The sequence below is a fragment of the Eleutherodactylus coqui genome, chromosome 6 (assembly GCF_035609145.1).
Source record: "Eleutherodactylus coqui strain aEleCoq1 chromosome 6, aEleCoq1.hap1, whole genome shotgun sequence".
NCBI classification, from domain to species: domain Eukaryota; kingdom Metazoa; phylum Chordata; class Amphibia; order Anura; family Eleutherodactylidae; genus Eleutherodactylus; species Eleutherodactylus coqui.
Genome location: NC_089842.1, coordinates 178,354,356 through 178,380,329, shown reverse-complemented (window position 1 = coordinate 178,380,329; position 25,974 = coordinate 178,354,356). Strand labels below are relative to the sequence as shown.

The window sequence follows — 25,974 nt, the reverse complement described above, 5'->3', positions numbered from 1 at the left end:
GACATCACTGCCTACATTATACCTGCACTGTAATATCCCTGTACACATTATGCCTGTATTGTGACATATCCGCCCACATTATACCTGGACGGTGACATAACTCTGTATATATTATACTTGTACTGTGACATCACTGCCTACATTATACCTGCACTGTAATATCCCTGTACACATTATGCCTGTATGGTGACATATCCGCCCACATTATACCTGCACGGTGACATAACTCTGTATATATTATACCTGTTCTGTGACATCCCTGTACACATTATACCTGCACTGTGACCTCTCCGCCCCTGATCTACCTGTACTGTGACATCCCTGTGCGCAGGGGGCGCTGGAGAGCCGCCCTGGTGAGCAGATGACGTAATGTGCCAGGGAGACTGAGGAGACTGGCAGTTGGGCGGTCCGGGAGCCGCAGGTGACGTGTCGCCGGTAGGAGGACGGTCACCTCCCAGCTGGGGATAACGAGGAAGTGGCCGCCCATGTGATCGTAGCTCCGGTGACACCTGCACTCCGCGCACAGGGCAGACATGTTCAGCTGGCTGGGGAAGGAGAGCGGCTCCGGCCGGTCGGCGCAGGACGTTCTGCAGACGGTGACCGGCGGCCTGCAGTCCCTCTACACCGGCAAGCTGCTGCCGCTGGAGGAGCACTACCGCTTCCATGAGTTCCACTCGCCGGCGCTGGAGGAGGCGGACTTCAAGAACCTGCCCATGGTGCTGCTGGTGGGGCAGTACAGTACGGGCAAGACCACCTTCATCAGGTATGTCACCACCTGTTATGGCGTGCCACTCTCGGGGTAGGAATGCCACCTGTATGATGTGCCACCCTCAGGAAGACTGCCACCTGTACGATGGTGTGCCACCCTCAGGCAGTAGGAATGCCAGCTGTATGATGGTGTGCCACCCTTAGGAGGAATGCCACCTGTATGATGGTGTGCCACCCTCAGGCAGTAGGAATGCCATCTGTATGATTTGCCACCCTCAGGCGGAATGCCGCCTGTACGATGTTGTGCCACCCTCAGGCGAAATGCCGCCTGTACGATGTTGTGCCACCCTCAGGCGGAATGCCGCCTGTACGATGGTGTGCCACCCTCAGACGGTAGGAGGACTGCCGCCTGTACGATGGTGTGCCACCCTCAGATGGTAGGAGGACTGCCGCCTGTACGATGGTGTGCCACCCTCAGGCGGTAGGAGGTGTGCCCCCCTGTTATGGTGTTTCCACGGGCGATATTCCTATGTGAGTTCAGTCCACTTGTGCCATGGACAGAAAGCACACAGGAAAGAATGGGCATGTGAATGGGCTCCAGTAATGAGCCATCATCCAAGTCTGAAAAATCGCTGCTTCTCCCATTTTTTGTGCGAGTCTCGCAGGAGAATAGGACAAGTAACGTGCGGGATAGACCAGCGTGCCACCTTCATGAGGTCAGGACGCCACCTACACGTCTTCTCGCCTTCTTGTCTTTTGAGATAAGTGGCGCAAGATGACCAAAATTGATGAGGGGAAAAAAATAACCAAACGCATTTTGTGTCACCAGATTGGGAGTTTGGAGTAATGCAAAAAAAAAATTTTTTTTCCTGAAGCTACTTATCTGGTGCCACTTAGCTCTGGGTAAGTTGAGACTAGTGAAAAGGTATAGAAGGCGACATCTGTATGCAGGGCTGTGAAGTCAGTAGAAAGGTACCAACTCCGGCCTACAGTGGTGGGCGGTGACGCGTAATCACGCCATACTTCCATTGTGCACACAGCGGAAGTATCGCGTGACTGATAGCTTCCATTGATTACAATGGAAGCCGGACGCGTGTTTTTCCACGACAATTAGACCCTTCCGCGATTTCTTTCATGATGTGGAATTCCGTAGCGTGAACACTGCAAGGCAGAAAGCTATTGGGTTCAATAGAGCCTAATGGCTGCGGGATAACGTCGAGGATCTCCGTCGTGTGAAACGCGTCAGGGACCCATCCGTGGGCATTAGGCCTTAGACTGAGTTTCCTTCTGCTGCTTCTTCCTGAAAGTCTGATGTTACTCGGCTAATACAGTAAATTTATCACAAGTCGTATGTGAAGGGGTCAGAGTCTGGGGGAATTGAGGAGTTGGAGTTTGGCTTACCGACTGCACAGCCCTGTCTGTATGTGACAGTGTGCTGCCGCCTTGCGGTAAATGCCACCTATGTTATGTGCCCCAGCTTCAGAAGGTTGGAACGCCAACCAAGTGTTTGTGACTGCCACTTACTCGCCTCCTGCATTTTGGGTAAAGTCCACCATTGCAGTTAAGAATTTTTACTATGTGTAAGGCCCCATGTCCACCGCGTTGGGAAATCCGCCGCCGCCTGGGAGCCGCCGCCTGGGAGCAGGAGCCGGAAGACGGATCTCCGCTGTCAGCCTATCTGACAGATAGACTGACCCTGGAGAATCACGGCAATTTGCTAGCCGCGAGCGGAGAATCGCTATGACTCTCCGCTCGTGGACCGGGGGGGGGGGGGGGGGGCTGCGTTTTGCGTTCACTGCGTTCCCTGCGGCTGGATTATCGTCGCGGGGAAGGCAATACCAAAACGCCCATGGACAGGCAGCCTAACATATACCACATAATCTACCCCGGTGAGCAGTAGAACGACTCGTCATAAGACCCCCAGAATATGTCCGTTTGGGAACACATTGTGTATGCGGGCCGCTCATGCTAATGAAGAGTACAATGATTAGTCGGACTGGTCAGTCCAGTTCATCCTGTTATCCAGGTTGTGGCACATAATAATGCCCCCTGTGTGATGTGCGCAGATGTGAATGATGAGTCTGCGGCTGTGTTGTCCTATGGTCTACAATTCGGCCCGTCTGCTCAGCAGGATTAAAGGGCTTTTCCATGGAGACTATATTGGTGACCTATCCTCAGGATAGGTCATCAATAGGTGATCGGCCAGGGTTTGTCGCTCGGGACCCCGACCGATCAGCTGAGCAGGCGCATGTTGTCAGCGCCGCAAATACAGAGGTCAGAGCCGAAGCAGCAGAAGCCTCCGCACCGACCTCTGTGTAGTGGCCGGCGCTTGTAACTGCAGGCACAGCTTGCATTGATTTCAATGAGAGCTGTGCCTGCAGTTACAAGCGCCGGCCTCTGTATTTACGGCACTGATAGCATGCGCCTGATCAGTCGGGGTCCCGAGCGATGGACCCCAGCCGATCAACTGTTCATGACCTATCCTGAGGATAGGTCATCAATATATTCTCCCTGGAAAACCCCTTTAATGCTGCTGTATACATCGTGCATTAAATATGAGCCATACAGAAGTTATTCCTTACCTGCTCCGTTGCTGGCGTCCCCGTCTCCATGGTGCCGTCTAATTTCAGTGTCTAATCTCCCGATTAGACGCGCTTGCGCAGAAGGGTCTTCTCCCTTCTCTTGGGTCTCGGCACGAGCGGCGTTCTGGCTCCAACCCCTTCTACGCATCATCGCGTAGCTCCGCCCCGTCACGTGTGCCGATTCCAGCCAATCAGGAGGCTGGAATCGGCAATGGACCGCACAGAGCCCACGGTGCACCATGGGAGAAGACCCGCGGTGCATCGTGGGTGAAGATCCCGGCGGCCATCTTGGTAAGGTAAGTAAGAAGTCGCCGCAGAGCGGGGATTCGGGTAAGTACTAAACTTTTATTTTTTTTTTAACCCATCCCTTGTGTTTGTCTCGCGCCGAACGGGGGGCCTATTGAAAAAAAAAAAAAGCCGTTTCGGCGCGGGACAACCCCTTTAATGACATGGCCTATTTTGGCGTTGAGGACCAAGCGATTTTTGGTATTTTTCCATCTCCATTTTTCAAAAGCCATAACTTTTTTATTTTTCCGTCGACGCGGCCGTATAAGGGCTTGTTTTTTGCGTGGCGAGCTGTAGTTTTTATCGGTGCCACTTTTGGGTACATAGACTATATCGTAAAACTTGTATTATTTTTTTATGATAACAGGGAGAGAAAACGCATCAATTCTGACATATATTATTTATTTATTTACATTTTTTTTTTTTTTTTTTTACAGCGTTAATCATGCAGCATACATGACACACTACATTTTTTCTGCGGGTCGGTACAGTTACAACGATACCAAAATTGCTATATTTTTTTAGGTTTTTACACTTTTTTGCAATAAAAACCCTTTTTTTTTGGAAATCTTTTTTTTTTCTCTATAGCTGCATTCAAAGTCCTGTAACTTTTTTATTTTTCTATGTACGGAGCTCTATAAGGGCTTATTTTTTGCGAGACGAGCTGTAGTTTTTATTGGTACCATTGGGGAATGTACGGCTTTTTTGATCACTTTTATTGCATTTTTTGTGAGGCAAAATGCTAAAAATTAGCATTTTGCCTCTGTTTTTTAGCGTTTTTTTTTACGCTTTTTGTTGTACAAAATAAAAAGCATGTTCAACTTTTTGTACACGTCGTTACGGACGCATCAATACCCAATATGTGGGATTTTATTTTTTTTACCTTTTTTTTATGCTAATATTAGAAAAAGCATAAAGGGGTTTTTTACATTTTTTTTTTTTTACATTTTTCTTTTTTTTACACTTTTCTTTTCTTTTTTTTTTTTACACTATTTGAGTCCCTCTGAGGGACTTGCAGCACTGTGCCTATGATCGCTGTTATAAGGCATGGCAGAGCTACTGCTCTGCCATGCCTTATCGCTTATACAGCGATCATAGGCATAGGCAATACAGGACGCCAGTGTCTGGCGTCCTGTTGCCATGGTGACAGGCTGGGCTCTCGCGATAAGATCGCGAGAGCTGGCCGGAGACACAGAGGGAGCACGATCCCTCTGTGAACTCTTTCCCTGCCGTGATCTACTTAGATCGCGCCAGGGAAGGGGTTAACAGCGGGGGGCGCATCTCTGATGCCCCCCCCGCTGTTGCAGCGGGACGCCGGCTGTGACTGACAGCCGGCTCCCGCTGCGGGATAGCGCGAGATCAGTCATGATCTCGCGCTATCCCGATGACGTACCGGTACGTCATTTTGCCCGAAGTACCAGGCTCCCATGACGTACCGGTACATCATGGAGCGGGAAGGGGTTAAAGTTACCTTATTTGCAACGTGTGAATACACTAAGGCTATGTTCACACATCGGAATCCGCTCTGGAGATTTCTGTGCGTATTCGCCTCTTGTCAGAAAACCGCAGCTATTCTGCAGTGATTTTTGTCATGAATCTGTGCGCAGAATCCATGTGCAAACGTCCGACGCAGTTCTGTGCAGATCGCTGTTAGGAAGCGATGTGTCACTACTGAAAAGATTGCCGCAATTACCCCCATATGAACACTGCCTTACGGTCCACATTTCATAGTAACATAGTATGTAAGGCCAAAAAAAGACATATGTCTGTCCATCCAGTTCAGCATATTACTTCCCAATGTTGATCCAGATGAAGGCAAGCTTGGCCGAAACGTAGCTGCTGTATCTTTGGTATGGGAGAATAAGTCATCTACTAGTTTTTGCACCTACCTATGCTGCCAGTATTGCTTTTATTTGCTGATCTTTGGAACACGGTTCTTGTTCCACTCAGTTGCTGTTGCATTTTTTTGTCCTGCCCTATTTGGAATTTACCCGTGTGCTGTTGGTATCTACTGCTTTTCTACAGAGTTCCATAGTCTCACTGCTCTAACAGTAAAGAACCCTCTTCTACGTTGGTGTAGAAACCTTCTTTCCTCTAGATGCAGAGGACGCCCCTTGTTACAGTCACAGTCCTGGGTATAAACATGAAAACATGATGGGAGAGATCTCTGGATTGCCTCCTGATATATTTATACATCGTTATTAGGTCGCCCCTCAGAAGTCTTTTTTTTTTTTCCCTCAACTAAATAACCCCAATTGTGATAGCTTCTCTGGGTATTGTAGTCCGCCCATTCCATTGCTTTAGTTAACCACCTTTGTACCCGCGCAAACTCTGACATGTCCTCCTTGAGTACTGGTGCCCAAAACTGTGCTCATCATGTGTCCTTAGACCTCTTTTGATGCACCCCATGATCCTCTTTGCCTTGGCAGCAGCTACCTGACACTGATTGCTTCAGTTAAGCCATGTCAGTGTTACCCAGTGGTTTCCCACTTACTGTGTAATGGTGACATGTATTTCTCTGCCCATGTGCAGAACTTTACATTTATGTGTTAAATCTCATTTGCCACTTTTCTGCCCAATTCTGTCCTCTTACAATTTGCAACCGCTGTGGAATCATAGCAAAATCTAGAACATATGGCCGTAGCCTAGGATTTCACTAATTCCCTGTCCTGGTGCCAGTTTGGTGAACTTGCAACATCTGTACCGCCATCCAATGATTATGGCCCCCGGCACATTGTCGGAAATTCCGCGGCGGTATTTCCCGCAAAATTTTCTGCCATAGGATTGCATTAGAAAACGAAATCCTAGGTAGGCGGCCGCGATTTGTGAGCGTGAAAATACACGTGAAATATCGCGGCATGCTCTATTTCTGTGCTGGTCTCCCAGAGGCCCGCACAGAAATGTTAGTGGTGACGGGCCGGCTCCACTCTCTGCATGCATCGGCTGGGCGGCAGCTGGCGCATAGCAGAGAACGAAGACCCCGGGAGTGGGTAAGCCGCAGGCCTCTGCAGGGGCACGGGACTGCATCCCGCTGCAAGAATTCTCACAGCGGGATCCGACCCGGCCGTCTGCAGGCGGCCTTGAAGAGGAAAAGAACTCTGTCCTCGCTTGACTGTTTCAATCCAACCAAAATGTCTTATTTCCTCCATGTAATTAGCCTGGTGCAGTCCTTGCTCGGCTCTCTTATTCATAGGCTTTCTTCCCTCTCTAGCCATGCTCAACGTTGCCAAATGTTCTTGTCCGTCCGGTACTATTATTAGTCGTATCCTTCGAACCAGGTTATTAGATTTTATATGATGCGGGAGACTGAAGACTGACCTTTCCTTGGGTTATAGAACTCCACCTTTCTCAAGACTTGTTTTCTGCTTCTGAACTTCCATGTTCCTCCAGACAGGAATCTGCATTGTTTGCGTTTGACAGAAGTGAGGAGCTTGTATAGATTAATGGAATGAGCCTTTATCTCGCAGTGGAGGAAGAGCGATCTTGTGTGCGGGGGTTCAGGCTCAGGACACGTTGGCTCACAGGATTATAAACTTTTGATGGCAGAAGTAGAACTGCTAAGATAATCAGTTTTAAGAATGTTCCCCCTTCTAACATGCAGTGCCTGTGGACTCAGGGCTTGAGGTTCCCAATTTCTGATGGTTAGAGGTTACTGTGAGTTGACTTTTCTCATACAGCTTGGGAGTTGCTGTCCTCGTTTATTACCGGCCTTTGTACACGGACCAACAATGGGGCAAGAACGTTTGCTCAATCTTTGGACTGTGTGAACGATCCGCTAAAGAACAAGCGATTGATCAGCTGATTAACCTGTTTATGCAAGTGTGAAAATCATTTCTGGTCGCCTCTGTCTTCCCGCGCAAACTGCCCTACGGGAACAAACAGTCATAGTAACATATATATCTATATACACAATATAAGCTGTCCGTGTAAGTTTAAGGGCTGACCGACTTGCTCATTGCTTGTCACTGCTCACAGTACGGGCAGATGATCTGTTCGTGTAACAGGACCCTCAGGGCACATTCAGATGGGTCTATTCAGTTTCAGACCGTGAAAAACGGACCGAATTCACTGAGTGTACTTACATGCTATATATGTTTTTACTGCCTATGTGTGATTTTTAAATCTGCGGGCAATCCATGTATCCGTTCTTCACAACGCGCAGGAGAAAAACCCCAGTAAAATCCAATTGATGTCCCTTTTTTCCCACTGTCTCCTGGCAACATGCCTTATCAAAAAATTCCTCGCATATGCATGTAACATTTTGTGCTTGCTGTCCTATTTTACACTCCCATAGACATTCATAGATCATTTTGACCCATGAATACAGACCAGTATTGGACAAGCTGCTATTTTTTATTTATTTTTGGTTGTTTTCTAAATGCAGACAATTGGTCTGTATTGTATAAGGAAGAGCACATGCACACAACCCTGCGAAAAGTCAGGCTGTGTGTAGGCGCTGATTTCCTGGGGGCACAGCGTGGGAACGGGGGACTCGGTGAGTATAAAGACCAGCTCCCCCAACCCTCTGTCCCCTCCCTCACTTTTGAGCCAAAGGTGATACGTTCCCTCTAAGGTGTCTATTACCCTCTGCCCATTACTAAGACTGGCGTGTCTTAAAGGAAGTCTGTCAGCTGCAACATACAACATGCAGGCATCATGTCACACAGCAGAAGGAGCTGAGCAGCTTGTATATAGTCTTATGGAGAAAGATTCAGTATAATTTGTATTTTATTCATTTATATCTCTGCTCATTCTGAATTTAACAGTCCAATGGGCGGAGCTATCAGTGATTGACAACCTACCTTGTATGTACAGTCATACACAGCTGCCAATCACTGATAGCTCCGCCCCCTGGACTGTTCAGCTCAGGATGAGCAGAGATATAAATGAATAAAATAAAAGCTATATACAATCTGCTCAGCTCCTCCTGCTCTATAACACGATGCCTGCAGTATGGTCATTGGAAAACCGTTTGATTCCCTCCCATCAGGTTTCCATGTTTTGTTTTGTTTTTTCAATAGAAAAATAACGCTGTAGACTGTGCAATTTTCCTCTCCAAAAAACAGAAACGGAATGGAAGCAACCGGACGCTTTTCCATCTGCTTTCCATTTTTTTCGTTTGTTTGTTTATTTTCTATTTTGAAACCCTATTGAAATGAATCCAGTTTTTTTTTCTGTTTGATTTCAATTTCTCTCCTCCAAAAACGGAGCAGAGAGACAGAAACCCTGTACTGCGCCCCAGCGCAGGGGTGAAAGCAGCCCTAAAATTACTTTTACCTAAAAACAGTTGTAGTTGTTGAGCTTTTGGTGATGTAATAAAAAAAAGTCACAGTTCCTAAAACTGTCCAGCAGTGCGATCCTGGGAAGTCGGCATGTATATATTAACATGCAGACCCTAGAACAGACCCCAATACCCCCCACTTCCCTTTCCCAACACAAAGTATGAAGACCCCTTCTTCCCCAATCCCATTGCAGTATTTACAAGTGTGCAGGTAACTTCTAGCTGATATACTTGGCCAGTGAAGGCTTTTGAGATTGTCATCTGTGCGCTTGAATTTGATCCTGGGATTGATACTGAGCTCTTGTCACTTGCAAATCATGTCACTGCGGTTCAAGTCTTTCCACTTCCCCACCTGCAGAATAATATCTATGAATAGTTCCCTTATCAGGATGCTTGGGTTGTAATCACTGCACACTAATAGTTATATTGTTCTCTTTGTTTACCAGATACCTGCTAGAACAAGACTTTCCAGGAATGCGAATAGGACCAGAACCCACCACTGATTCATTCATTGCAGTAATGTATGGCGAGAAAGAAGGCAGCATTCCAGGAAACGCTTTGGTTGTGGACCCTAAAAAGCCATTCCGAAAACTAAACAGCTTTGGCAACGCCTTCTTGAATAGGTGAGGTCCACAATACACTTTATGATCCTGTTTGAAGAAAAAAAAATGCTTTACTATAACTTTTTTTCAGTAGAAGCAATTTTAGCCTCACTTTTGTTTTTCATTTTGCAAAATTACTGCAAAGAAACCCTCAAAACCAAGATATGAATGAGACTTAATGAGATAAGGAGGGTTTACACAGGACGAATGTTGGGCAAATGATGCCGGACACTCATCCCTGTGTGTTCTCGCTCCCATACTCCTGCACGGGAGCTAGAAGCACAGGCTTGCTCACAGAGCAGCCAGCAGGGGGCAGGGTGGCTGCAGGACATTTCTCTCCTCTTGCTCCCCAGCCCCTCTCCATTGACATAGAACAGTGGCCGTTGAGTACTGAACGACTGCTATTTACACGGAATGATGAGCGATCAGCTCATTGTCCATCGTTTATGCAGTATTGGACAGCCACTATGTAATTTCAATAGAGAGGGGCGGGGGAGTGAGAGGTGAGAAATCTCCTGCAGCCTCCTCGCTGAGAGCTAACGATACTGTGGGGATGAGTCTCTGGCATCGTTTGCCCGACAGTCGTTCTGTTTAAAAGGCCCTATAGTGTAGCCAGAGTTAATCCGGTACCCCACAGTGCTTCTTTGTTGCTGCCTGCAGAATACAGGTTACATATGTTAACGACAGATTCTACTTTTCGTCTTAATTGTCACAATGCACATGACTTAAAGGGGTTCTACCATGAAAACAGGTGCTAATTTTCTGATCAGCTGGGGTCCATCTGCTGGGACAGCCCAACAATCATGACAGTATGGGTCTCAGATATCAGGTAAAAAGAGCAGTGGTCACCTCTATGCATCTCCGCTGCATTCATTTTTATGGGACTCCTGGAGATGTGTAGGTCTTCTTTAATTGTCAGTTTTTTCCTGAGTTAGTTTGTGGAGATGATGGCTCCCATTCATGGCACACACAGAGAAGTAAAGAACTTACTCCCCCTATCTCTCCATAGCACACCCTCAGAAGCAGCAGCATGAATGACGTTATGCAGCAGTAATGAGCAGTGTAAATGTGAATCGTTCATATTCCTGTACCCAGTGGGAATCTGAACAATTATCGTTCAGTGTAAATACATGCCCCAACTGAAGACAAACGAAAATTAATTTGCTTTTCAACCGTCGCTCAGTTTCTGCGTGCTCCCTTCCACCTCCGTTCACTAACGGATGACCATTTAAAAGCGTGTGAACGATCATCGCTGGGATGATTTATAAAGCATCTGCTGCCAACAGGTCTTCCCATGTAAAAGGACCCTTAGGACTCATGTCCACTTGCATGCACGGATTCCACTGCTGAATCCCGCTGTGGAATTTGTGTGTGCCCGCGGCCATGGGGAGGAAAAATAAATTTTTCTTACCTCCCCGGACGCTGCGGGGCTCTCCTCTGTGCAGGCCGAATCTTCTTTCTGCTGGCCGGCGGATGTGCTCGGCATGCCTGCTCCTGCTCTCCCACGTATCTGTGGCACAGCCCAAAAACAGCTGCGCCTGTGCCGCTGATACGGACGGCTTCAATAGAAGCCGCGGGAGCTTCCGTGCTGCAGATCCGAAGAAAAATGGAGCATGCTGCGATTTCTTCCGGTGTGTGTGACCCGCACGCCGGGAAAAAATCCCATTCGCTTGCTAATGCATCGCTATGCGCAGCAAGACGCACGGATCTCCTGTGCGGGGGACACGCACTGTTTTTATAAATAAAATCCGCACGTGGACATGGGGCCTTAGGCTGCTGTCACACAGGCATCTGTAAAAACACCAAGTTTACAGCGTGTTTGAATGGATTTTTAAACCCGTTCGGCACCATTTTTAGAGCACCCCATCATTGCAATGGATGAGGAAGTGTGTTTAAAAATCACTGAAATGCACTAGAAATTGAGCAGACAATGATCAAAAATAGCAGCGTTAGATACACCGTGCTCAGACGCTCGCCTGAGATGCCCCATTGAAATCAATGGAGGTATCTTACAGCATTTTAAATGCCATGCTTAAAAAAAAAAAAGGCCTGTGTCAGAGTGGCCTTAGCACCAGTGCAGGGGTGAATATATTACATCTATAGTCAGTGCCGCACAATATTTGGATTGCGGCACCTACCTATAACCAGGATATGTTATTAAAGGGGTTGTCCCACTTCCAGCTGTTTTGCTGCAGGAAGCAGATGGCTGCATACATTTTGCAGTTGCCTGGGTTGTTGATGGAAGCTGAGTCAAATTCACTTTAATAGCCTGCAGTACCAACCCAGACACTGAAAATGTATGGAGCTGTCCATTTCCTGCAGCAAAACAGCCAGAGGTAGGACATAACCTTTTCAACATGTCCCTGACACAAGTCATAGAAGCGTTTTAAAGGGGATTTCATCACCAAAATTACTTTCCTGCAGCAGGAACACTTAGAAATAGAACAACCCCATTAGTGTCTGTCTACTGTAATCCTTGCTACTAGCTAGAATGAAGTGGCTTTCCTAGCGGTGCTGCCACTTTGTTGTAGTCATCATGGTTGGTCCCTCATTGACTTGGCGTTGATATCATAGCAATATGCCATCAATATCCGGTCAGAGTGCAGGTATCATATAACATGTACATCAATACTGACAGCCATGAAGCATAGAAATATTACTATATCAGGGCAATTAACCAAATATACTGTAGATACTCGCACACATATAATCGCACTATCCACCAGCACCACACATATATAGAGATGAGTGAGTATACTCGCTAAGGCACATTACTCGAGCGAGTAGTGCCTTAGCCGAGTATCTCCCCATTTGTCTCTAAAGATTCGGGGGGGGGGGGGAGTGGGGAGGAAAGGAGTGGAGATCTCTCTCTCCCCCTGCTCCCCTCCGCAACTCACCTGTCACCGGCGCCGGCCCCCGAATCTTTAGAGACCAGCGGGGAGATACTCAGCTAAGGCACTACTCGCTCGAGTAATGTGCCTTACCGAGTATACTCGCTCATCTCTACACATATATATTTGACCAAAGCAATCTAATTTCCAGTCATCAATGTCTTTCAGATTTTGATCAGTAGACTGACGTTGCCAGAAACACAGGCATACTAAAATCCCGACAAGAACCAACTTTACGGACCGTTATATTTTACTATGACATGTTGCCGCATTTCAGAGCTAACGACAACACTTAAAAACAAGATGTGACCGGGAGAAAAGTCATAGGGGTCGCTTTCCCTGTCTGACTTGGCTAGATTGACTGGTCTCCCATCTATATCTGTACATGGAAAGACCTGTCAATCTAGTCGAACCAGACTGGTAGAAGCCTTCAGGGAACTGCCTCTAAGACTCTTCCCATTCCTGGCACCAAGTTAAATGGGGTTTTCTCTGATGAGACCAGGAGAAAAGTCATAGGGGTCGCTTTCCTTGTCCGGCTTGGCTAGATCAATTGGTCTCTCATCTATGGGTGTACATGGAAAGACCTGCCAATCTAGTCAAACCGGACTGGTGGAAGCCTTCAGGGAACTGCCCGTAAGGCTCTTCCCATTCCTGGCACCAAGTTAAATGGGGTTTTCTCTGAAGTGCCACAGAGTATCAGAGTAACCCTAGCGGTGATGTGGGTGCTGTCGGGATTTCATGTTGCTCCTGGTTCAGGCAGCATAACATTTTCGACGAGCTCTCTTTTCAATAATTATAAGGCCAGGCTCACTCGGTTGTATGTGGAATTTGCTTGCGGATTCCAGCTGCGAGCCTGGCCATCACCCTGCGTACAGCGGTGTAATGTTCTGAGTATGACCGCGTACTGACGCAGGCGGTTATGCACAGTGTACTTTTTTTTTTTGTATGTATTTAGATCGTGTAATCCAATGCATTTGATTGAACAGCATATTCCTGTGGATCATACGATCGCGGGATCTGCAAATCAAATCCATCATGTAAGCCCGGGCGGGTCGGATTCCGCGTGCGGATATCTGCAACAGAAGACTTCCGAATGATTGCGGAAGCCAATTGCATATGCGTTCGTTTTCCACGCGGATGTACTATGTATGACAACGTATCTTTCGCGCGAAAGAATGAACCCAAGCAGGGAATGACATCAGAAAGTTGCCCAACCCGTGGAAACTCCCTTCTATTGCTTAGGTGACTTTCCTTGTGCTGTCGTGTGAAGAACCTCTCTGAGAGCCTTCAGAACGGGATACTGATCTCTAGGCTGGGCTGGTTTTGTAATACTTTTTTGGGAAATAATAACTTATTCTTGTGAGGAAGAGCCCAGAAGAACAAGCGGAGGTTTCAGACAGCAGTCTGGATGGGTGTTGCTCCCCAAACTCTGTCTTGCATGGTCTGCCTACAAATTCCTGGTTTCTTTATTCTGTTTGTATCTGGTCTCCTAGCAGCCTGCGTACGAATCTGTGTCCATACGCAATGTTAATAGAACGCATCCATAGAATTCAATGGACCTCATGCATGCAGAATCTGCCGTACAATGCTGTGATTCTCTGCTGCTCGCCGAATCCGCAATCCCTGACCGCAAGTGTGAGCGAAACTTCAAAAGTCAATGCCTGCATATTAGTGCGTATCAGACACACAGATGGCAATCGTGGCATCCGCAATTGAAATCCGCTTGTGTGAGACTGGCCTGAAGCGTTTTTTCACACATTTGGTCATGTATTGTCAGTAAGCTGTTAAGCAATAAACTGACATTTAGGAAACCACATGATGATGGGAAGAATGTTCTCTAGATTTGCTGATGTGAAAAGTGACCGTTGCTGTCAGCTGTGGGCGTCTGCAAACCAAATACTCAGCTGAATGGGACTCTGGTTACTTCTAAAACTTGGCATCATAGAAAAGGCTGCAAATAGGAACAAGTAGCTATATGTATATAGAAGTACTAGCCATCAGCTGCAGATTATGGTGGGTCTATTCTTTCTGGGGGTCAAGGCTGCTACATTAAGTCCGACCGCCACAAAAGTATAGCGTCCCAAAACATGATCCCAAGCATAGGTGAAGATTCAAAGCAGGGGACCCTTCAAACTGATGATTGGTGGGGGTGCCAACAGTCCAACCCCTACCAATCAAATATTGATGGCTGTCTATTTTTAAAGCATGATAATGCAATGACTTATCCCGTCTACACGGGTGGATTTGAATTGCGGAATCCGCAATCCGCACCTGTGCAGATAAGTCCCCCATAGGAATGCATTAGCTTCCGCAGCTCTGTGCACACATGTAGAGATTTGAATTTTGGATTCCGCAAGTGGAAAATAAATCATAGCGTTCTCCATTTTAGCGCAGATTCGGCGTGGCCTGGCTCCTCTGATCTCTATGGAAACATTTGATTTACAATACATCCACAATTAGTTTGCAGATTTGTAGGCGGATACTTCTTAGGCTGCTTTTTGTTCCCCCATGCGGTTGATCTGATGTCCATCCACGTAAATTCATGCGGAAAAACTCTTGAATCCATTATCGCTCGCAAGCATTTTAAATTCATTTCCGGAAATGTAAAGTAATTGTGGATGTATTGTAAATCGAATGCTTCCATCTTCTCCTCACCGATCTTCTTCTGGCTCCTCCAGCCACCTGGATCCTCTTCTTTCTGTTAGGGCAGTGGACACTACGATTGTAGCGTTTGCTGCCTAGCAGGGAATGACGAATCTTTGGCAGGCTGCTTTAGCGTGCATGCGCAATATCTTGCTGCTAGTGTTTCATATAGTATATAGTATATGAAACACTAGCAATGAGACATCCAGGCTAAAGCAGGCTGTAGAATATTTGTCATTCCCTGCTAGGCAGTGAACGCTAGGTCACTAGTGACCGGGTACACTGCCCTGCAGGAAGCAGAATGCCGGCAATGCATGCTTCGGCACAGGAAGAGGAGGATCTGGCCGGCTGGAGGTGATGGGACCCGAGGGGACTGGAGGAGCCAGAAGAAGATCTGGAAGAAGGCTGCTTGGGGAGGAATAAGTATAGAATTTTTTATTTTTATTTTTTTTTAGTGACAGAACTCTTTTAATAGCGTGTATATTTAGGATAATACACGTAAAATGCCTTATGACAGGCTGCACATTTAAATACCTGGATTACATGCAGGATCTGGGACACGGAGGGTGGACCCAAGCAGGGCACCCTCCGTCTATTTATATACCTGCTCTATAAGATAAACCCTATAATACATAACTAGGTATTTAGTCAAGGGTGGGGTATGTATTGCAGCATTGCCTGGCTTGCTTTGTATTGGTAGATATACAAGTTTCAGCTAATTATATGCACCACAATGAACATTTTAGTTGAGTTACTGCTGAAGATGAGTTATGAAATGAGGATTTGCGACCATTTCTTTTTACCTCCCAGCGGCTTCACTACATGCGCCCAACTGGAGTGCCGGAAACGTCATTATACTGAAACTTTCCTTTTTCTATATACAGTACCTACAGTCTGCAAACACTGTGTATTACCAGATGACTGTTAGGACAGTCTCACACGAGCGCAATTTCATTGCGTATTACGCGTGCAATATGCATGTGATGAATGGAGTCAATGAAAGGAAGTTGATTTTCATTCATCTATTCACGCGGAAATTCATTGCGTATAACACGTGCATAAAAAATGAACGCAGCATGTTCTATTTTACTTTGTATTATTCATCAATGGAGCCTTATTCTCTATGGGTGTGTAATAAGTGTTGCACATACGGAATTACATTGCATATGTGCAGCGTTGATATGTAATACTGCTAAACAACAAAGCGGGAAGTTAAAAATAAATATTTATGATCAAGTCAGACTGCACATGGCAGCGTGTGTGAGATATGTGGCGATACGCCGGCTCACACAGCGTTAAAACACTGCGTTGTACATGTAGCATTGAACCCGACCAATGCAGTCATACAAAAGATCTGGCAATAATTTAAAAGCTGGACCTTCATCTTACATCTTTCAGCTCTTAGTCTATGCTCACTCGTAGAGGAGGATCTGCCTGCTGCTTGTAATGGCCCTTTTAGACAAGCTAATTTAGCGTTGAAACGCGTTAACTAACAAATTACGCCATTGTTAGCTAATTCGCTCATGCACTCTGTCTAGATAGGCAGAGATGTTGGCTCCTTCAAATCGTTCAGAATCGCTATATAAGTGAATGAGAAGGACTGAACGAGCGCTGCTTGAGCCAAACGATAAGTGAACAATGATTTTCATGCCTACATAAAAAGGAACGACTAGCAAAATGCCAACCATTGTCATTCATCATCTAGTTCCATTTAGACAGAACAATTATCATTCGCTTTCACTCGTTTATATGATAATCGTTGCGTCTAAAAGCCCCGTAACGCAACAACTATGAGGAGGAGGAAAGACGAGCGATTGTATTAGCAAAAAAAAAACAAAACAGTAAAACCCCACACAACTATAAGGCCCAATTTCCGTTGGCGGTTTTGATCAGTGGAATCCATGCGGGTGACCCGCATGGACGATTCGCAAATCAAGACGCCTATAGGGATGCATGGGCATCTGCAAATGCATTAAAGCATGCGGATTTGTTTTGTGGACCTATTAATCTGAAAAACAAATTGCAGCATGCTACATTTTTCTGCAGTTCCCACACGGATGGCTTCCGTTGAAGTCAGTGGAAGCCATCCGATCTTTGGTGCGCCCGCGATTCAGTTACAGATGGGCCGCTGATCCCGTGGGAAACCAGGAGTTAAAAAAAGAAAAAAAAAGTACTGCACTGGCACGCATCCTCAGTAGAGAAGAAAGAAGATCTCGACAAGGACAGAGAAGACCCGCACAGGATCAGGACAGGTAAAACAAATGTCCTCGGCCGTAGGCAGGTCTGATCCCGCTGTGGGCGGAATCCGACCCACCCGTGGACATGAGACCTAACAGCGTGTGTACATGCTGTGGTTGATCTGCTGTAACCGTACACGATCAATAATTGCTGGGTGGCACCTAGACTTGCTTTATTAAGGCCAGGTGCCGGTTGGCAATAAGCTGTGATCCTTGTGTGGTTTGCAGTGGGTCGCCTTACTGTGTGCGGGCGCCCTAAGAGCCCTTTTACACAAATGATATCATTCAGATTATCACTGGATCGTGCTCAACTGAATAATCCTCGCTCAGTGTAAATGCCGCCAGCGACTGAACGACGAAGGAGAACTTTCTTCATTTTATTATTCCTTGTTCAACTTATGCAGACATAAAAATCAAACGACAATCTCCCCATGTAAGCAGGCAGCTACCTGTTTACTCTGAATGGAGGTGAGCGGCTAGAAGGCATATATTTATATTCCACAACACTTCTGCTCAATTCAATCCAAATAACCAATCACCGTGAATCGGCCAACCCAAACAACCAATCAGACTGTGAATCGAGCAGAAGTGTTGTGGAATATAGATATATGCGGCCAGAAGAGATCTACAGTGCACTTCGCCTCCATTCAGTAAGTGATTATCATCCTTGTGGGAAAGTACAACAATCATTGAAATGACTGTTGGACATTTTAGCGCCCGTGTAAAAGGACCCTTAAGTCCTAATTCAGCAAATTTAAGTGTCTAGTTACAAGCAATTTGTCTGCTGCATAAAAGAACCTTTTGGGCTTATTTACACATTGTGTGTATAACGGGTAACACATGAACCCACCTGCATACATACTTCCCAATCACTGTTTTACAGACTTGTTAAAAAGTCGTGCATTGATTTGAAAGCATGCTGCCATCCAATAGGTGGCGCTGCAGAGGCATTGTTCCATCTCCCTCATTTGCATAAATTACCCAGAGGAGCATGCATGGCTGTATAAGTCTCCGCACTCACCACTCAGGTGTCTTCTCACACCCATTCTAGGTGCTTTCCTGGGGAGAGACTATGACCTCCCGTGACCCACTGACCCCATAGGTATCTCCAAAGACTTTTTGGATGCTCTCCTTAAGGAGAGATGACATCCCTCTTACCTCCCTAAACGTGCGCACTCAGGATACCCACCTAAATACTCTCATTGCAATCAGTGCACTTTATGTGTGGGTTTTTTTTTTTTTCAGTGGCTTTGGGGATTGCTGAGAATTGTAGTTTAGCAACTTCAGGGGAGCCGGCAGTTGGAGATTATTGAAGGCCAATCTTTCCCCCATCCGTTGGAGACCTGCACGGTGTCCCACATTTGTCTCCTGTTGGCTGTAATGTCCTTTCTCTGCAGCCATCCATAACTGGTAGTGCGTGTCCAGCGACAGAGAATCAATCTATATTACACAATGATGCTGGAATAAGATCGTTAAGGGCTAAGAATAGAAGTGGCACTATATCTCTGTAAGCTCCTTCCAGAAAATGACCCTTTCTGAGGAGCCGCCATAATTACAGTTGATTCATGTCGGCTCCTCAAAAGAACACAATCCAGACCTGCCCAGTTATACTGGCTTGTGCTCGTTAAAATCTAATAAACTGAGGACAAACGAGCCTGCTGTGCTAATGTTACAGCGGTGCCGGGATAATGTAGGGTTCAGGTTACGTAATGATCACTTCCAGGCTGTTTTTTTTTCCCTTCCTTTTAAAGTAAAGGTGCTGTTAGACGTAACGATCATCGTTCAAACAAGCAATAGCAAACGACAATCGCTCGTTCTAAACGCGAGCCAACTGCTGAACGAGAATCCTTTAGTTTTTGTTCGTTCTTTTCTGCAGGCATATAAATCCCCGTAGGCTCGTTCACGCCTCGTTCCATTTCAACGCTCCCCATTCAGTGTTTCATATAGGAGTGTGATACTCTGAACGATAAGTTAACGATGATCTGCCCGTCTAAACATGACGACACCAGCTCATTCGCTCAGGCAAACCAGAATCGTGCATTTCTTGTTGTATGTAAAAGAGCCATAAGGGACATCCACAAATTACTGACTTATTGCGATGCGGATCTGCGTGAAAATCTGCCTTTTTTATGTGTGGATTTTGATGCGGCTTTTAATCTTTGATTTGAAGATGTAAAATCTGCTGACAACATGAGTTGTCCTGTGCATTTTTATCACACTTTGTATATTGGATTTCTAGAACTCTCATTCAATTTTCCTGTGCTGTATAATGCTGCAGATTTTACTTAGCAAATGCAGAAAATCCGCAGCATTTCCACAAAGTATGAACATATCCTAGTGATACAATTTGCATTTCTTTGTACCTTAAGCCTAGAGTTTGTGAAAATGCAGTTTATAAGGCCGGGCTCACATCTTCAACGGTGGCTCTGTTTGTAGCCCCTGCGCTGATCTAGCATAAAATCCCAGATGAAGTCCTACACTATATCTGGGAAAATGCTGTCCGGAATGCTAGAACCCGCAAAGAACCCCTTGTAGTCAGTGAGTCGTTTTTGAGTCCAGCATTTCCATTTTTTTTTTTTTTTTTAAGCAGTGTGGACAGAATCAAACAATGGAAATGGACCAGAACCACAGGTGCATTAGTGATGTGTGTAGTACGTTATTGTACGTAAATGGTCATCATGGGACAGGCTGTTTTCTGGAATTCTTGTCAGCAGTCCCACTGATGAACACTATAATTTATCCTCTGAAATATTTGGAAACCTGCATTACACTGCAATACTATGTTTCTAAAAAAAAACCAAACTTTAATTTTTATTTATTTTTTAAAAATTTGATGACCTTTGCTCAAATAGGAAAAACTGTATTCTTTGAACTTTGACTATAAAAACAAAGCTTCATCAAGGCTTGTTGCCCACAGCAACCAATCAGGTTTGACCCTTTTTTGTTTTTCAAGTTTTGTAAATTGTACACAGCCCCCTGATTGGCTGGTATGGAAGGTTACTGCATTTTGTTTTCTACACATCTCCTAGTTACACATCTGCAGCGAGCCCTCTGCAGTTTAATATAGACAGGCCAGCGCATTAGTATAAATTTCCTGCCCTCCATAGTGATGACTGTTACAGGAGCCATTGGTGGTGCAGCTGATATAACATACTTGTTGGACAGGCAGCCAACACTCAGAGAAACTCTTCAGCAGGCAATGTGGAAGCAAAGTTTTTCCAGCTGCTGCTGGGTAGTATGTGTGTTGAGGTCCTAGTTTTTGTGGTGCATCTACCAGATTTAGAACCTTGTAGCATTACTAATCACAAATGGTGACAAGACTGGAAAAATGTTGCCATTGCAAAATCCTGGTTGTACTGGCCATCTGGAAGCCTGATCTCTGTAGTAGACAGGTATTGTGAGCTGTGCCAGTGATGGATTTGCAACATGCTTCTGTGTTAATCTTGCATTATCTACAGTAATTGTGCTTTTGTATCTCGGGATTGTTCTAATGTCTAGATGGGCAACTAGTAGCTCAGGATGTACTAGTAAGTCAAATCTAGTTACTTCGAGATCTCCGATAAGATCCTGAAGCGCTTCTTAAAATTAACATGTTGAACACAGGGCCTTTCTTTTTATCTTGAGAAATCCATGACAAAATCGCTGACCTCTGCTGGGAAGAATCCCGTTCTGTAGTTCACCCCTCCAGGCTGTGTATCTTGCACTTTTCCTCTGGCCTCCAGGTCACATGACCAGCACTCTGACAGCACTAAGGTGCCCTGCAGGTAATGGGATAGATTTATGTCAACTGCCATAAAGGAAAACTTGTTCATAGCAGCCAATCATTGTGCAGCTTTCATTTTAAAGAGCAAAATAAGAAATAGAAGTGAGGTTGTAATTGGCTGCTATGAGCAAGAAAGATTGTTTTGTTTTTCTTCATCCGTTAACAAAAATTTGACACCTAAACGTCAGGGGGCAGAGCGTTCCAGAGTGCTGCTTATGTGATTTGGAGGCCGTAAGGCGATACATGTCATGTGACAGGAATTTGCATAAAAGCCACACGAATTTGCATAAAAGCCACACAACTGTTTCCAGAGCTACGATTTATCTGTTGGGGGGGGGGGGGGGGGGGGGGGGGGGACGCAAAAATGCAAGAAAGGTGCAATCACAATCGACTTGCCTTGATGTCTATGGTGGAAAAATTCACATGTGACTTGTAACAAAAATTCAAGAGTGGGATTTTCTCCAGCTGTCCTGTCACAGTTTGGTTGCAAGTTGCAGTGTGACACCATTGACCAAAAGTAGACATAACATTGTATCGCTATCTAGTCCAAGATGAAATGAACTGAATACACAGCTTGGAGGGAACAAACTACAGAACTGGATTCTTCACAGCAGAGGTCAGCAATATTGTAATGGATGTCCCCAAAATGTAAACACACACCTAAAAAAGAGAGCCCACAGTGCTTCTTTAAGATGGTCATACACTTGAGAATTTCTAAATGACTGGTCTTTGGTTGGCCGGTAAAGGGCTGTCATTTTGAGTGACCTTATAAGTTTGTAAACTGTTGGTCTGTCATTAGAGTAGGCCATCAATAGTAAATCAGCAGGGGTCTGCTGCCTGGAACCCCTGCCAATCAGCTGTTTACTAAGCCAGTGCTCTCCTACACTTAACTGATTTCTGCAGGACAGCCACATTGTTACTGCAGTGGCCATACTTGGTATTACAGGCAATGTTCCCATAGAAGTGAATGGGAGCTTTCCATGTAATGCCAAGCCTGGCCACTACAGTAGAAATGGAGCTGTCTACTTCTTGCATAAATCAGCTCACTGCATGAGTACACCTGTCCAGCGAACAGCTGATGAGAGGGGATCCCAAATGGCAGACCCCCAAAGATTTACTATTGGTGGCCTGTTCTAAGTATAGGCAATGAATAGTTTACAACTGGACAGCCCCTTTTAAAAATAACAAATTCACTATCTCGAGTTCTTATATATATATTTTTTTAAATGAAATCTTTTTATTGAACATTTTACACTATAAAACACACGTAAAACATATATTCCCCCCCCCCCCCCCAAGGTCTCTCTCACAATAACTGTTCCAACATCCGTGAGGGATAGTGTAAACAATGGGTCCTTCTCTCGTATTGCAATTGTAATTAAAGTTATCAATGGGAGTATCAATAATAAGCCTTATTCATGAGTCCGGTGTGTTTTCCCTCCTTGTCTTTCTTTCCTCCACAGCAGCTCATCAGGTACAGATTGTCGAGCAAGGAATATAGGAACGTAGGAAAGGAGAGGCGGAAAATGTCAAGAAGAGAGGGGCTATTTCTGCTTAGTTCTGGAGTTCTTATTTGATTGTTAACCCCTTAACGACCAGCCCATAGTGTTTTTACGTCCTGCCCAAGTGGGCTTTATTCTCTGAGGACGTAAAAACACGTCTCCTGCAGAGAATAAAGCCCCGTGGGCTCTGGCCGTGACAGCTCCATGCTGTCGGTGCCCGCAGGTAGCCGACAGCATGGAGCTGTCATCCCGGGCTGCGGGCAGTCCCCCCCCCCCCCCCCCCCGGCATTGCGACCGGCGCTATCCAATGGATAGCGTGGATCGCAAAAAAGTAAATAAAAGTGCCTTAAAAGTTAGATTCAGCTGCCCTGATGGATCGGATCCATCAGGGCAGCTGAGAATACCCACCGAGGTTCCCCGATGTCTGCCGCGGAGAAAGGGCCCTCCGGGACCCGGCGCGGCTCTTCTGTGCATGCGCGCCAGACGAATGACTTCACGCGCGTGCGCAGAAGAATGGGAACCCCGGGGAGTTTAAAATCTCCTGGTTCCCGGCTCCTGAAGGTAGCCGGGAACCAGGAGATGTCCCCGGACCCACGATCGCCGCTATCCAATGGATAGCGGCGATTGCGAAGAAGTTTTTAAAAAAAAGTAAAAATCAGCTTAATTTCACCTCCCCTCATAGATCGGATCCATGAGGGGAGGTGAAAATACTCACCCCCGGTCCTCAGCGGCGTCCCGGTCTTCCCAGACCTGAGTCCCCTTCTGCGCATGCGCGCCCGATGATTGATAAAATCCCTCTGCTCCTGGCTGCCATGTGTAGCCAAGAGCAGAGGGATGTCCCTGCAGAGATTATCACTGTTATCCAATGGATAGCAGTGATCATTTAAAGTAAAAAAAAAAAAGTGTAAAAAAGTAATTAAAAAAAAGTAACAAAAAAAAGTTTAAAAAGTAAAAAAAAAGTTTAAAAACGCTTACATTTCATCTCCCCTCACGGATCATATCCGTGAGGGAGGATGAAATTACATACCTAAGGACCCCGGATTTATCCGCAGACCTTATCACAGCTTCTGCGCACACGGCCGTCGCCAAAGCGGCAGACACATGCGCAAAAGCCGTGGATTGCCAGGATAACTTAAAATCTCCCTGCTCTTGGCTACAAAACTTATCCAAGAGCCTGGAGATTTCACGGGGGGCCACGGTGAGCGGTTCCTGATAACGTGTTCGCCGTTATCCAATGAATAATGGCGATCACGTAAAAGTTTTTAAAAAAAAGTTAGTTTCATATCCCCTCACCGATGCAATCGGTGAGAAGAGATGAAACTTTTTACCGGAGGCCTCCGTATTTGCACCCCGATGCGATCCTCATCCGTGAACTTTCCCGGATTCTGCACATGTGACCGCCGGCAAAACACCGGACACATGCGCAGGAGTCGGGGAGCCCAGGAAACTTAAAATCTCCTTGCTCCCAGCGACCAACGGTGGCCGAGAGCCTGGAGCAGTGACCGGTGGCCTCGTTGAGCGGTCTCCGGTCACGTGATAAAAAGGTAGCGATCTACCTTAGGTCAGTCTCACATGACCGGATACGAATTACGGATTCCGCATGCGTCTGATCCGCAGTATTACGCAGATCAATCGCATTGGATTATACAATTCCACTCACATTAGCGGGTTGGAATTGTGTAATCCACTCGCAGAAAAGAGAACACAGCAGGTTCTATTTTACTGCGGATATCCGCAACATAGAGCCCATTGTGCTCCATGGTTACAGTTACCCGCTGCCCATACGCAACTACGTTGTATATGGGCTGCGGGTATCCACGTCATCGCTAAGCGACGGTGCGGGAAATACAAGCAAAAAAAAGGTACTGCGCATGACCGCCTGTATGAGTAGGCAGTTATGCGCAGTACATTACGCGGCCGTACGCAGGGTCACAGCCGGGCTCACAGCTGGGATCCGCTGCGGGCCTCTGCAAGCAGATTCCGCCTACGGCTGCGTGAGCCCGGCATTATTCAGACTGCTACCTGTAATATGTAATTTACAAGAAGCCCCTGGAACGCTCGCCTTCATGCAGTTCCAGGAGCAGCTTGTTGAGTGCCTTCTGTGTGAGACCGCCGCACCTCATCAAGCTTACGAAGACAAAATTTCTGTTCCGAAAGCCACCGGTTGCTCCTTTCATTTTGGGCCCCATTGTGCATACAGACTTAATACTAGGACCACAATGGGTATATTTCTGAACACGGGACAAACGGGGGTACCCATTCTGGGGTGCAAATCCTCATTTTCATGTGTACTATAGAAAAAAGTCCTGTCTTTTAAATGACATATTTGCAAAAATATGAAATTTTAGTTTTTCTCTTCTAAATTGCATTGACTCCTGAAAAAAACTGTGGGGTTAAAACACTCATGACACCCCTCAGTGAATACGTCACTTGTGGGGGTATCTATTATTTTGACTCCTATGAGGCCTCATGTCCACGGGCAAAAGAAGAATTAAAATCCGCAGCGGATTTTAACTTTTCTCCTGCCCGCGGATCCGCATCCCATAGGGATGCATTGACCACCCGCGGGTAGATAAATACCCGCGGATGGTCAATAAAAGTGATTTTTTTTAAAAATGGAGCATGAAAAAATCTGGGCCATGCTCCATTTTCGTGCGGGTCTCCCGCGGGCTTCTATTGAAGCCTATGGAAGCCGTCCGGATCTGCGGGAGACAAAATTCAGAATTTACTCACCCGCTCCGGTTCTTCCCTCCACCGCGGCTCCATCTTCTCTCCGTCGCGGCAGGATCTTTTTTTCTTCGGGCCGGCGCATGCGCGGGGCACGTCACTGACGTGCCCTGCGCATCCGCCGGGCCGAAGAAAGAAGATCCGGCCGCGACACAGAGAACATGACGCCGCGGCGAAGGGAAGATCCGGAGCGGGCGAGAGGTAAGTTTATTCTTCTTTTTAGCGCTCATGTCCGCGGGGCAGGAGGGACCCGCTACGGATTCTACATGGAGAATCCGTAGCGGTCCTGATTTTCCCCGTGGACATGAGGCCTGAGCCTTTGGAATCTTGGCTTGATGTAGGAAAACAAAGTGTTCCTCAAAATGCTGAAAAGTAATGTTAAATTTGTACGTCTACTAAATGGTTAAAAAAACGAAAGTTTTTCCAATGTGTGCCCAAAATAAAGTAAACGGATGGAAATATTTATCTTAGCAAAAATTTCTATATTATGTTTGCCCATATTTGAGATATTGCAGTTGGAAATGTGAAAAAATGACGATTTTTTTTCAAAATGTTCCCAATTTTGGCGCTTTTAATAAATACAAATTCTATCGGTCTTTTTTTTCCGCCTAAATAAAGTACAACATGTGGCGAAAAAACAATGTCAGAACACTTGGATATGCAAAACCTTTCTGGTGTTTTTCCATGTTAAAGTGACACATGTCAGATTTGCAAAATTTGGCCTGGTCATTAAGGCACAAACAGGCTTGGTCA

The 25,974-nt window shown here is 46.1% G+C and overlaps 1 protein-coding gene across 1 annotated transcript in view; it reads left to right on the top strand.

Annotated features, from left to right (window-relative positions):
- Positions 1–413: 413 nt before the first annotated feature.
- Positions 414–25,974, top strand: part of EHD4 (EH domain containing 4) — a 60,507-nt gene continuing 34,946 nt past the window's right edge. The window contains exons 1-2 of the mRNA XM_066608324.1: positions 414–763; positions 9,303–9,479. Coding sequence (XP_066464421.1) covers positions 534–763; positions 9,303–9,479 — 407 coding nt within the window. The 5' untranslated portion in view covers positions 414–533. The remainder of the gene's footprint in view (positions 764–9,302; positions 9,480–25,974) is intronic.